At 40.4% G+C, this 11,784-nt stretch overlaps 1 protein-coding gene across 1 annotated transcript; it reads right to left on the bottom strand.

Annotated features, from left to right (window-relative positions):
• Window positions 1-3,172: 3,172 nt before the first annotated feature.
• LOC106581053 (protein NipSnap homolog 2) lies at window positions 3,173-10,638 on the bottom strand. Its single transcript, XM_014162761.3, has 10 exons — window positions 10,330-10,638; window positions 8,424-8,563; window positions 8,151-8,196; window positions 7,157-7,251; window positions 6,059-6,129; window positions 5,630-5,770; window positions 5,362-5,393; window positions 4,286-4,380; window positions 4,013-4,096; window positions 3,173-3,894 (listed from the first exon to the last, which is right to left on the bottom strand). Exons 1-10 carry the CDS (start codon window positions 10,449-10,451, stop codon window positions 3,830-3,832), a joined length of 891 nt encoding a protein of 296 aa, XP_014018236.1. The 5' UTR covers window positions 10,452-10,638; the 3' UTR covers window positions 3,173-3,829.
• Between the last annotated feature and the right edge of the window lie 1,146 nt (window positions 10,639-11,784).

Genomic DNA, 11,784 nt, shown 5'->3' with positions numbered 1-11,784 from the left:
CCTAAGAACTCTAATGACACAATTACTACCGCCCTGTAGCACTCACTTCTGTAATCATGAAGTGCTTTGAGAGGCTGGTTATGGCACCCATTAACTTCGCCACCCTAGACCCACTCCAATTTGCATACCCCCCCAACAGATCCATAGATGACTCAATCACAATTGCTCTCCACACTGCCCTCATCCACCTAGATAAGAGGCATACCTATGTGAGAATGCTCTTCATTGACTACAGCTCAGCGTTCAACACCATTATCCCCTCCAAGCTCTCCACCAAGCTTAGGACTCTGGGTCTGAACACCTCCCTCTGCAACTGGATCCTGGACTTTCTGAAGGGCAGACCTCAGGTGGTGAGGATAGGCAACATCACCTCCACCACGCTGACCCTGAACACAGGGGCCCCACAGGGGTGTGTGCTTAGTCCCCTCCTGTACTCCCTGTTCACCCACAACTGTGGCCATGCACGACTGCAACACCATTATCAAGTTCGCTGTCGACACGACGGTGGTAGGCCTGATCACCGGTGACGATGAGTCAGCCAACAGGAAGGAGGTCAGTAACCTGACAGTGTGGTGCCGGGGCAACAACCTCTACCTCAACGTCAGCAAGACCAAGGAGCTGATTATTGACTACAGGAAACGGGGAGGGCAAGCACGCCCAGCAGTGGAGCAGGTAGACAGCTTCAAGTTCCTCTGGGTCCAAATAACTAAAGACTTAAAATGGTCCAAACACACATGCACAGTTGTGAAGAAGGCGCGACAGTGCCTCTTCCCTCTCAGGATGTTGAAAAAGTTTGGCATAAACATTTTCTGTACATAATGTTTACTTACTGTATTTTTTCTTTCTAGTAATACATTGTTATTGATTATTGCATTGTTGGGCTTTGAGTTTACAAGAAAGGCATTTCACTGTACTTGTGCATGTGACAACTTAACTTGAATTCCAACTCGGGAACTTGGGCCTCTTTCTAGAGCTCTGACTTTCCAACCTGAAGATCACTGACGTCATGATTTGACCTCGTATTTTTTGGAGTTTCCAGTTGTCTTGAAAACACCATAAAACTCATGGTAGGCTACCTTTTGCCAGCTCATATCTGTGTGAAGCTGGATTCAGTGCTCTCTTCTGCATTAAAACTAAATAATGATCCAGGTTGGCTGTGACAGCAGAGATGAGATGGCACTGTCGACCACGCACCCTGATTTTGAGAAGCTCTGACGCGACATGCATCAAGCACACATCTCATTAGTGGTGGTGAGATAAGAGACATGTCAGACTAATATGCAATTGACTACACCACATTAAAAGTATGTGATGGCGAGTTGAAGACAATCATAAATACTGTTAGAATGTTCTTCAATTGACTGCCATAGCCTCAAATAAAAATGTAAACATTGGCTGTTAATTACATACTTTTTTTCACATGGGTGGGGTCACAAGAATCTTCAGATATCAAAAGAGTATGGGAACCCCTGTGCTAACCTCTCACCATTACAATCGGGGCGGCAAGTAGCCTAGTGGTTAGAGTGCTGGGCCAGTAACCGAAAGGTTGGTGGATCAAATCCCAGAGCTGACCAGGTCAAAATCTGTCGTTCTGCCCCTGAACAAAGCAGTTAACCCACTGTACCTAGGCTGTCATTGTAAATAACAATTTGTTCTTAACTGACTTGCCTAGTTAAATAAAGGTTAAATATTTATTTATTTTTTTAAAACAATAACGGGGGAGGCTAGCATATTTTGGGTGGTATAATTTTGTCTAAAGTTCTCTCATTATTTACAATTAAATCAGGATTATCTGTATTCATGGTAGCATCCACATTAATGTAGAAGTGTTTAGACACATTTTATTCTTATTTACAATAAAAGTGACTCAAATGACACAATACATTATTTACCATTCAATTCTAGTGGGCACAAAATAATCTGTAACACAACCAAAGCAAACAGCAAATGTGTGACTCTACAAAACGAGTTTGTAGAGTCACACGCTTTATGTAATCATTGCGTGCTAGGAATATGGGACCAAATACTAAACTTGACTTAAGTGAATTTGTCCAAACACTTTTGGTCCCCTAAAATGGGGGGACATTGTAGAAAAAGTGCTGTAATTTCTATATGGTTCACTCGATATGGATGAAAATACCCTCAAATTAGTCTGCACTTTAATCTTATATTCATATCATTTCAAATCCAAAGTGCTGGAGTACAGAGCCAAAACAACCAAAATGTGTCACTATCCCAATAATTTTTGGAGCTCTCTCTCACACACACACACACACACACACACACACACACACACACACACACACACACACACACACACACACGTACTGGCTAGCACATAATCTGGAAACAAAGAGCAGCATTACCACACTTTCTCTTTGAATAACTTTATTTATGTGCTGACATTCTTGCCACCTTTGCCATAAATACCCTGTAAATCAGGGAATAAAACTAGGATGAGGCATGCTACTACCAACACTGAAACCTTTAAATTCACAATGAGTAGCAGCATGACTCCACAATTACAGATTTTCATTTCAGTACATCGGTAGTTGTACCTGGGCACAGAAATGTTCCATGACAGTATTAGATCAGATGTTTACGGAATAGGCTATTCATTACACCCAACCGGAAACATGTTAAATCTGATAAAACATGTCTTGAAAAACTGGACATGCAGGTAATACAAGCCATGTTCACTAAACCATTACAACAAAAACACATCAAGCTTATTGCAGATGATGGGAAAGAAATGGGGAGAGAATTCCCACAATTGCAATCAATACATTACTTGAAAAATTCTGAGAAGATATTTAGGGTTAAAATAGGCATAGCTTAAGCGCTGTATTCATACCAGTTCTCAAATAAATCACTGTTTATGTGTCACGTACAGAGATTAGCAGATGTTAAAGGTGCAGCAAAATGCTTGTGTTTTTAGCTCCAACAGTGCAGTAAATGTCTAACAGTACAATACTAATACACGAATGATTCCAATAAATAATGTTCACGCTCAATGCCTTCACTTCAATTAAGTTTAAATATTTGACTATTTAGTAGATACTCTCTCCGCTGACAAAATACAGTAACAAATCACTTATACCATTTACCAGTCTTTCTAGCGCTCCGATTGAGTCAGTAACATTTTTAAATCAGATTTCACCCAAAAGCTTGATTTAGCAATTTAACAATATGATTTATATTTTTATTCAATATTTACATTAAATAAACGAAATAACCACAAAAATCGCACATTGTGCATCTATCGTGATTTTTTTGTCAAGTCGTGCTATAGTTCCCCAATGTATTAGCTCAATTCTTATTCACTGCAAACAGAACACACTGCTAGGCTAGCTCTCTTTTCAAAACAGCACTTTGGTTGTAAAAATAGACTAGATCAGCTGTGGCAATGTGACCAGTGTTAATATGACCCAGTATGTTGGACATCAGTTCTCTACCCAACCACTATCAGCAGGTTTCAATATTCAGATTTTTCCCATCCTGTCTCCCAAGAACAAAAAAGCAGTTGTGAGCTCTCGTGCCATTGCCTTACAGATCTTCCAATTATGGAAAGAATGTTTTAGCCCACAGACTCAATATGGGATACGATGATACTTTAACCTCCTGTGTCTCAGTGATGTTTTTAAAGTACCAAATATAGTTTGCTGGTACAAAGTCAGAAATGGTTAAAGTAAAAGACAAACCAAATCAGAGAGGAGTTAGTTGGCAACAATAATGAAGAGGTTGAGACCACGGCAGTGAGATTTTGGACTTTTTGTACATTTAAAAACCGGTGAGGCTTGGCGTTCGGCCTTCTGTTTTCTCTCATAGGTTACTGCAGCGGGGAAGCCTTCATTGGGATCATGATTCTGGAGTCCATGTGCTGAATGAGAGGAACTGCAACAGAGATACAAGATCAGAGGAGAGTTCAAAGTATTTCCTCTTGTTTTTTCATTTAAAAAAAAAATGTGCACACTATGTGAAAGTACACTTTATAACAACTGATTTTGTTCACCTGTATAATACACAACCTCATCCCAACCCTCATGTTGCCAAGCTGCGTTCCTTGTGGCTTCTCTGGCCTCAAGGTCTTTATAAGCTGAAATCAACAATGAAACACTATTATAAAATGAATGTTAGTCTTCTTTTAGAAAAAAGAACAACAGCCTTGTCTATAAGATAGCCTAAAAGCCTAGTACGAGAAGCAACATGAATGTTAGATCTGTGTGAATGAACGAGACTGGAGGAAAGGAGAGAAGAGCGATAGAGCTGGTCTGCCTGGCCTCACCCCAGAGGTGGTGCACCATGTAGAGGTTTCCGATCTGGGAGAAGAACCCTCCCACAGCCTCACTGTTGTGCTGGCGGTAGCCAATAGCTCTGGCCCTTGGGAAAACAACAGGCCAATCAAAACAGTCACAACACTTTCCCACAACCAATGCTTCTTCACATTGGCTCAAGGCCTCCCCATGCAGATTATTTTTTTATATCCATTTAACTTTTATTTATACAGTTATTCAATTAAGAACATATTATTTGTCATGATGACCTGTCAAAGAGGCAAGCACAGCTGCCATATACACCATGTGGTGTCAACCACTGATGATAATTTGACCAACAAATGTTATTATTCATACGGTTTGATTGAACTTGCGTTAAAACTATTATTCCAGTTTGGCAGAACCAGTTGGCTATACAGACAGTAGCTGCACAGTGCCAGGATTAGTTGGATTGGATGTACTCATGCATCGAGACCGCTAATTGTACGGTGTGGGGTTGGAGAAATGTCATGATTGGCTCTGAACCAGTCCCATTAGTCATCGTATATACAATCATATAAATTACAATCATGTACAGTTATTTTGATTAGCCAAATCATACTGACTTAATTCCCGTTGTCAGCATTTCATGTTGTTTTAACAATGTGGCATGACTTTTCCCCCTCAATTAGAATGAGTAATTCTGATCAATTACTGAACCAAATAATCAGAGAGAGTACGCACAAATCACAAATTAAACTTATTTTGGCAGACAAGCTTGAAGAATTCAGAACAATGAATTAACATTGAAATATTGCATATTTGTCATAAAGGAACAAAAAAATTTCAACATAAACCTGAGAGAATGGAATTGTCCAGGCTCATACGCTCCTGTTGAAAGTTAATAACTAAATTGAATCTGAAAATAGCAAGGACAGCAGTAGAATCTCCCTGTGCACTCTGGGATCTAACAACAGAGTATCAAAATAGCGTCTCTCAGTGGAATAGCTCTTACTAATGAGAAAATGGGGAAGGAAGTTTCAAGCAAAAAATAAACTATATGCTGTAAGTAAAGATGAGGAATTCAAATGTAATCAGGTTGCCTTACCAGTAATTACCCCACTCAATCATGGTGCCAGGCTGAAAAAAGAAAACATGAGAAAAAAAGGTTTTGAATTTCACAGGAAAGCAATGTGTGACCATTTCCTCCAAGATTAAAAATGAATCACAACGGCCCTTTCACATGGATTGCAATATAGACCTACATTTATGAGCATGATGTTTCCATAGAACCTACACAAACTCTCCAATGTTCATGTCAACAATTGCCCACCCTTTGTATCATCTGGTGGTGATTCCTATCACTCAGTACTCACTCGGAGCTGGTAGGACCTGAGCTCGTAGATATTGGGTCCCTTCCTGGGGATGGGCTCATTCCAGAAGCTGAACTCCAGGAGCAGTTGGTTCCTACGAGACAACAGCATCTTTCCTCTCTCCTCCCGGTACTTCATGAACTCCTGTGTCAACCTCACATCAATAAGCACATCTGATCCCTCACTGTCTATCTAGGGAAGGGTTCTTTAGCTGTAGATTATAAGCCAGGGGTTATAGTAGGGCTGGAGCAAAAGCCAACACACCCAGTAGCTCTTTGGGAGGAAGGTTGGCCACCAGGTATACGAGTTACTGTGACAGGCAACCTTAGACAATACTAGCATATGAAGCTATATTCAAGACTACTATATTTAAAGTGAAGGCTTCTAGATGCTGCTAGGGAGGAAATGACAGTCATGGAACATTTTGCTTACCTTGTTCTGCCTGAGTTTGCTCATGACCTCGGTCAGAGCTGGGTAACCTCCTCTATACCGCCACATATGGACTGGAAAAACACACACCAGCCATTATTTGCAAAGCAATAATATGCATATTCAGAGACATATCCATAATCCTTCTGATAAGTGTAAGGGCATTATTTCAGTAATGCAAAACCAACAGCCAGGGAACTATTGGCAACATGTGTAGACATGACATGGGTAGGCAACACCAATCACGGTTTTCGATTTCGATTATTTCGGTTGATTGCTGTAACACAGAATAAACAATTCATAAAAGTCCCATGATGGTACTAGTGACTGTCCATTAATGCTTATCCCTTAATAACCATTTATTGACATGACTTTACTTGAATAAATTATTTCAGTTGTTGTGTATATTACATATGATGACTATTTAATTCCAAGTAAACATCTCTATAGCGCTGCTGCCTATGCTGTCTGACAAAAATCACTATTTAGTAGTTCTTCAAAGTAAACAAGGCATACTTTTATGACTGCTGAATATCAACTATTAATCACTTAGTTCATGTATTTTTAGGGAGATACCTCACGAAGCAACAGCTGCTCTCTATATCCCCTCATGATCACACATTCTCTCTTCTGTAGCAGGCGTAAAAGAAACAGAGACTGGCCAAGTATATGCACAATGGATTATGGTCATTGTAGTTAACTACCACGTTTTATGTGCTAATTTATGTACAATATTGGCCTGTTGGAAACTACAACTCCCTACTACATTGCACAGTTCAGGCTGGATCTGACTGATCTCTAAAAACCTAACGAAATGGAAATCTAATAATTGAACCAACGTCGGTCAATTAGTTGTTTTAAAAACAAAAAAAGAATTGCTCAACACTGTTTGCAGGCTTTTGTTATTATTGCCAGGTAGGTGTAACACCAATTTAATTTAATCATCATCTCACTAGGAAAATTAGCAAAACTGGTTCAATGAAGCCCATTTCTCCTAAACTAAGTTTTCCTATCCCTGCAGGTGTGTCAATTCAAAGTGAAGGTGCAGTTCAGCTAGACTAGAAAGTAGAGGAATGTGTGCTCTGCTGCCAGTATTCTTACCAGCCTGGTCCTGCTCTCCATACCAGGTGTTCCAGGTACCCACCAGCTCACAGGGATAGTACTTATCATTATGGATAGATGGCAGGGTCTCCTCACTGTCAAGGGAAAGCAATAACAAACACATATTCTACTAGGGAGCCTAGCGGTTAAGAGCGTTTGGCCAGTAACCGAAAGGTCGCTGGTTCGAATCCCTGAGCCGGCAAGCTGGAAAAACCTGCCGTTCTGCCCTTGAATCTGATTCATAGGGGTTGGGTTAAATTCGGAAGACACATTTTGGTTGAATGTGTTCAGTTCTGCAACTGACTAGGTACCACCTTTCCCCTTCCCCTAATAATACTTGTATGATATATAATATGACCGTTATTATGACTATAACAGATTAACTGTTATTGTTGATGCCTGTATGCAATCATTTGACGTTAGCACAGACACCCCTGCAGCTTTCTTGTCAGGTTTCTCTTAGGACTTCAACATACACTTCCCAGCTAAATATAAATGTTCTATAACAATCCCCATCCCAAATGTTTAAAATAGACATTTTGGCTGTGTCTTCTGTGTGTTGTGTCTAAACCAGTTGTTCAGATTCTACGATAAGTAAAAGGTATTATGACTGAGTCATCTTAAGTATGAGCATAGATAAATTCTTCTACACAGTGTTGTCATGCCAGTATATCAATTGCATCACAGGAATAAAACATTTTGTCTAAACTCTGCCCTTATGAGAAAAAAAAAAACACGAATTTCACATGATCTTATGTGAAGTTAATGTGATCACACGTGAAATGTTCCAAAAACACATGTTTTCACGTGCACAACACACTGGTGAGACCAGCTATGCAGTCATAATATCACCACTACTACTTTTTACTTTATATCACACATACTCAACAACCAAATGAAACAATAATTTGGGACGGTACTACCCTCAGTACGGCTACTATTTGAGGGGCTTTAGGTATAAAGGCCTAGACTGAACAAGGTCCCTACTACTTACCAAAGCTGGTTGTAGGCATCCAGGCACTCTGGTTTCACGTTATGGACTGTAACAGAACAAGCTCTATTAGACATAATAGAGCTGTGTTGGAAGGGGTTAAATTGGTCCAACTTTACATTACAGTCAAGGTCCGTAAGTACAGTGAAACAAGTATCGTAATTACTAATTTCTACACTATACTTACTTCTTACACTAAAGTTATTACACTGCACTCTAAAATATAAAAAGTCATTTGGAATTGAAGTGAGCAAGTTACAGTAAAGCACAACTTACACTGGATTTTGTAGAGGTTGCTTTCCTCATTCTTGGTAAGCAAGTGGGAGTGGGCATCCTTTCTGGGATCAACTTTACGCACAAATAGTGACTTGAACCAGCTATCTTCACGATTCCTATGGTTTGATGCTGACAACCCCCTGAAGAAAAAAAATACAGATGGTAGTGTTAATACATATGTGAACGGAGACATCTTATGAAGTTAGTGATTCATCTATTCCTGCAGCAAAGGATTTCACTGCTGTGTAATGAGCTGAAGTCAGATCTGCCCATGCATGTATGCCAGTGAAATATCACAGCAAGGTCTAGCTAAGAATAATAACAGTAACACATGCCGATGTAGTAACATACTAATGTCATGCAAAATACAGTAAGCTACACTATATATACAAAAGAATGTGGACACCCTTTCAAATGAGTGGATTCGGCTATTTCAGCCACACCCGTTGCTAACAGGTATATAAAATCGAGCACACCGCCATGCAATCTCCATAGACAAACATTAGCAGTAGAATGGCCTTACTGAAGAGCTCAGTGACTTTCAAACGTGGCACCATCACAGTCAGTTCCTCAAATTTCTTCCATGCCCCGGTCAACTGTAAGTGCTGTTATTGTGAAGTGGAAACGTCTAGGAGCAACAACGCGAAGTGTTAGGCCACACAAGCTCACAGAACGGGACCGTCGAGTGCTAAAGCGAGTAAAAATCGTCTCTCCTCGGTTGCAACACTCACTACCAAGTTCCAAACTGACACTGGAAGCAACGTCAGTACAAGAACTGTACGTCGGGAGCTTCATGAAATGGGTTTCCATGGCCGAGCAGCCACACACAAGCCTAAGATCACCATGCGCAATACAAAGCATGTAAAGCTCGCCGCCATTGGACTCTGGAGCAGTGGAAACGCGTTCTCTGGAGCGATGAATCACACTTCACCATCTGGCAGTCTGACGGACAAATCTGGGTTTGGCGGATGCCAAGAGAACGCTACCTGCCCCAATGCATAGTGCCAACTGTAAAGTTTGGTGGAGGAGGAATAATGGTCTGGAGGTTTTTTTTCATGGTTCCGGCTAGGCCCCTTAGTTTCGCTTTAGGGAAATCTTAACGCTACAGCTTACAACATTCTAGACAATTCTGTGCTTCCAACTTTGTGGTAACAGTCTGGGGAAGGCTCTTTCCTGTTTCAGCATGACAATGTCCCAGTGCACAAAGCGAGGTTCATACAGAAAGGGTTTGTCGAGATCGGTGTGGAAGAACTTGACTGGCCTGCACAGAGCCCTGACCTCAACTCCATCGAACACCTTTGGGATGAATTGAAACAGCGACTGCGAGCCAGGACTAATCGCCCAACATTAGTGCTCAACCTCACTAATGCTCTTCTGGCTGAATGGAAGTCCCCACAGCAATTTTCCAACATCTAGTGAAAAAAACTTCCCAGAAGAGTAGAGGCTGTTATAGCAGTAAAGGGGGGACAAATTCCATATTAATGCCCATGATTTTGGAACGAGATGTTCGAGCAGGTGTCCACAAACTTTTGGTCATGTAGTGTTTATCCACAACAGTAGTCCTAGCTTTATAATAATGACCTTGAGCAAGTGTAATAATAATTCCCTATTAGACAGACAAGTACACTAGTAACTGGATATGCCGTGTATTAACTTCAACAGTTTAACCATTTTAGAATAGCTCAAATTAGAAGTTGCACTAATTTGTAGTTTATAAAATCGACTACGGGCCAATAGTTGACTGGCTAGCTATTTATGCTAGCTTGCTAACAGTCACTTTTTCAGGTTCAATCCTGCACACTTGCAGCATAGACGAGTCAGTAGGAACCTCCATTCTCAAAAATCGTCAATGGAACAAAAGTCAGAACCCCAACGCTTTAAACGTGCAAAGTAATAATAGTCACACCTGCTTAAAACGAAGATCTGTCCTGTTGACTGGGCCGTGTTTTTAGCCTGATTCAGGCCATTGCCAAATCTCTGAAGGACTCGGGTCGCCATTTTCCATTGATAACACTGGAGCGTATTCATTACGCCGATTCGGTTGCAAAACGTTTCTTCAACGGAAGCAAACGGGGAGGGACGTACCTGAATTTGTTCAAAAGAAATTCTCGTTTTACTCTGTTTGCTTCCGTTTGGTTCTTAAACGATAAACGGTTTCCGTAATGAATACACCCCTGTCCTCTGTGCAAAAACAAAGTGGAGCCTGTGTGTCTACAATGTAGCCACCAGGTGGTAGTAAAACACCACCAAATGAATGGTGTGAACAGTGGAGGACCACTTGTCTGTCCTCGGTACTAGTTTTGTTAGTTTTTCCATAGAACCATGAAAAGGAGCATGATGTGTGTGTTTCCTCTTCTTTGTAGACTTCACTTCTTTTTTTTGTTGCTTGACTGAATATTTCTACCTTCTTTTCTATGATTGGGGTTAAATTGAAGACTTTATTCATGCAATCTAACATCTTTGAAGACATGTCTGTTCTAAATTCCCGTGCCTCCAAGACAGCTTACATCAGTTGACGGGAATGACGTTCTCTACATGTCAAACTCAAGACAAGCACACTGGATCCAGAAAAACCTCTGGCTAAAACCAGAGATGAAGATATGGAGCCAGATAGCTGCCAAAAGGTTGAAGGTACGTATCATTAGGATCGCAAGAAAAGCCATGCATGAAACATAAATGTGAAATTTAATCTGTGAAGATACAAACACCATGTTATGATTACGGACTAACATTTAAGCTTGAACAAATCGTGTGTTGCAATTTTGAGTTACAATAATACCTTTCAGAGTTTTGGCAGTTTCATCTCACTAACAAACAAAAAACGTACACCAAACTGCCTGTGAGGAATGCTACACAAACAAGCCTAACACAGTATAAAACAAACGGAAGTCAGGGAAACCGGAAAGAGGTGTCCTGCACGTTTTCAAGTTATAAGTCTCAATTCTCTATTACTCCTCAATTTAGTTTACTTCACATTTAGGTAGCTAATGTAATGGATTTGTTTGCCAGCGCAAGTTTAGACAGCACTAGCTGTATTATGCCTACAACAGTGACGTTTCAGTTCGCTAGGTGTAAATAGAATAATAGATGTTTGGGAAATCTACAAATTATGCATGACCACTGGAGTCTTTGCTATTCAAAATGTTTTTGTATAGAATAGTTGACATTTATTGAATCATTCAAAATCTTGCCAAAGCATATTCTGTAGGAGGGGTTATTATGAATTTAAAATAATTTGACATGATTTATTTGAATCGGGTCATGAACATATGGACTTTGAAATGAACAAGGGAGAGGTTAAATTGAGTCTGTCTGGCATAAGCTTATTGCCACACTTTACAATAACTCTGTTAGCTGTGGT

The sequence above is a fragment of the Salmo salar genome, chromosome 20 (assembly GCF_965601325.2).
Source record: "Salmo salar chromosome 20, fSalSal1, whole genome shotgun sequence".
Taxonomy (NCBI): Eukaryota; Metazoa; Chordata; class Actinopteri; order Salmoniformes; family Salmonidae; genus Salmo; species Salmo salar.
The sequence above is the reverse complement of the archived record's forward strand: the minus strand, read 5'-3'. Positions and strand labels throughout refer to the sequence as shown.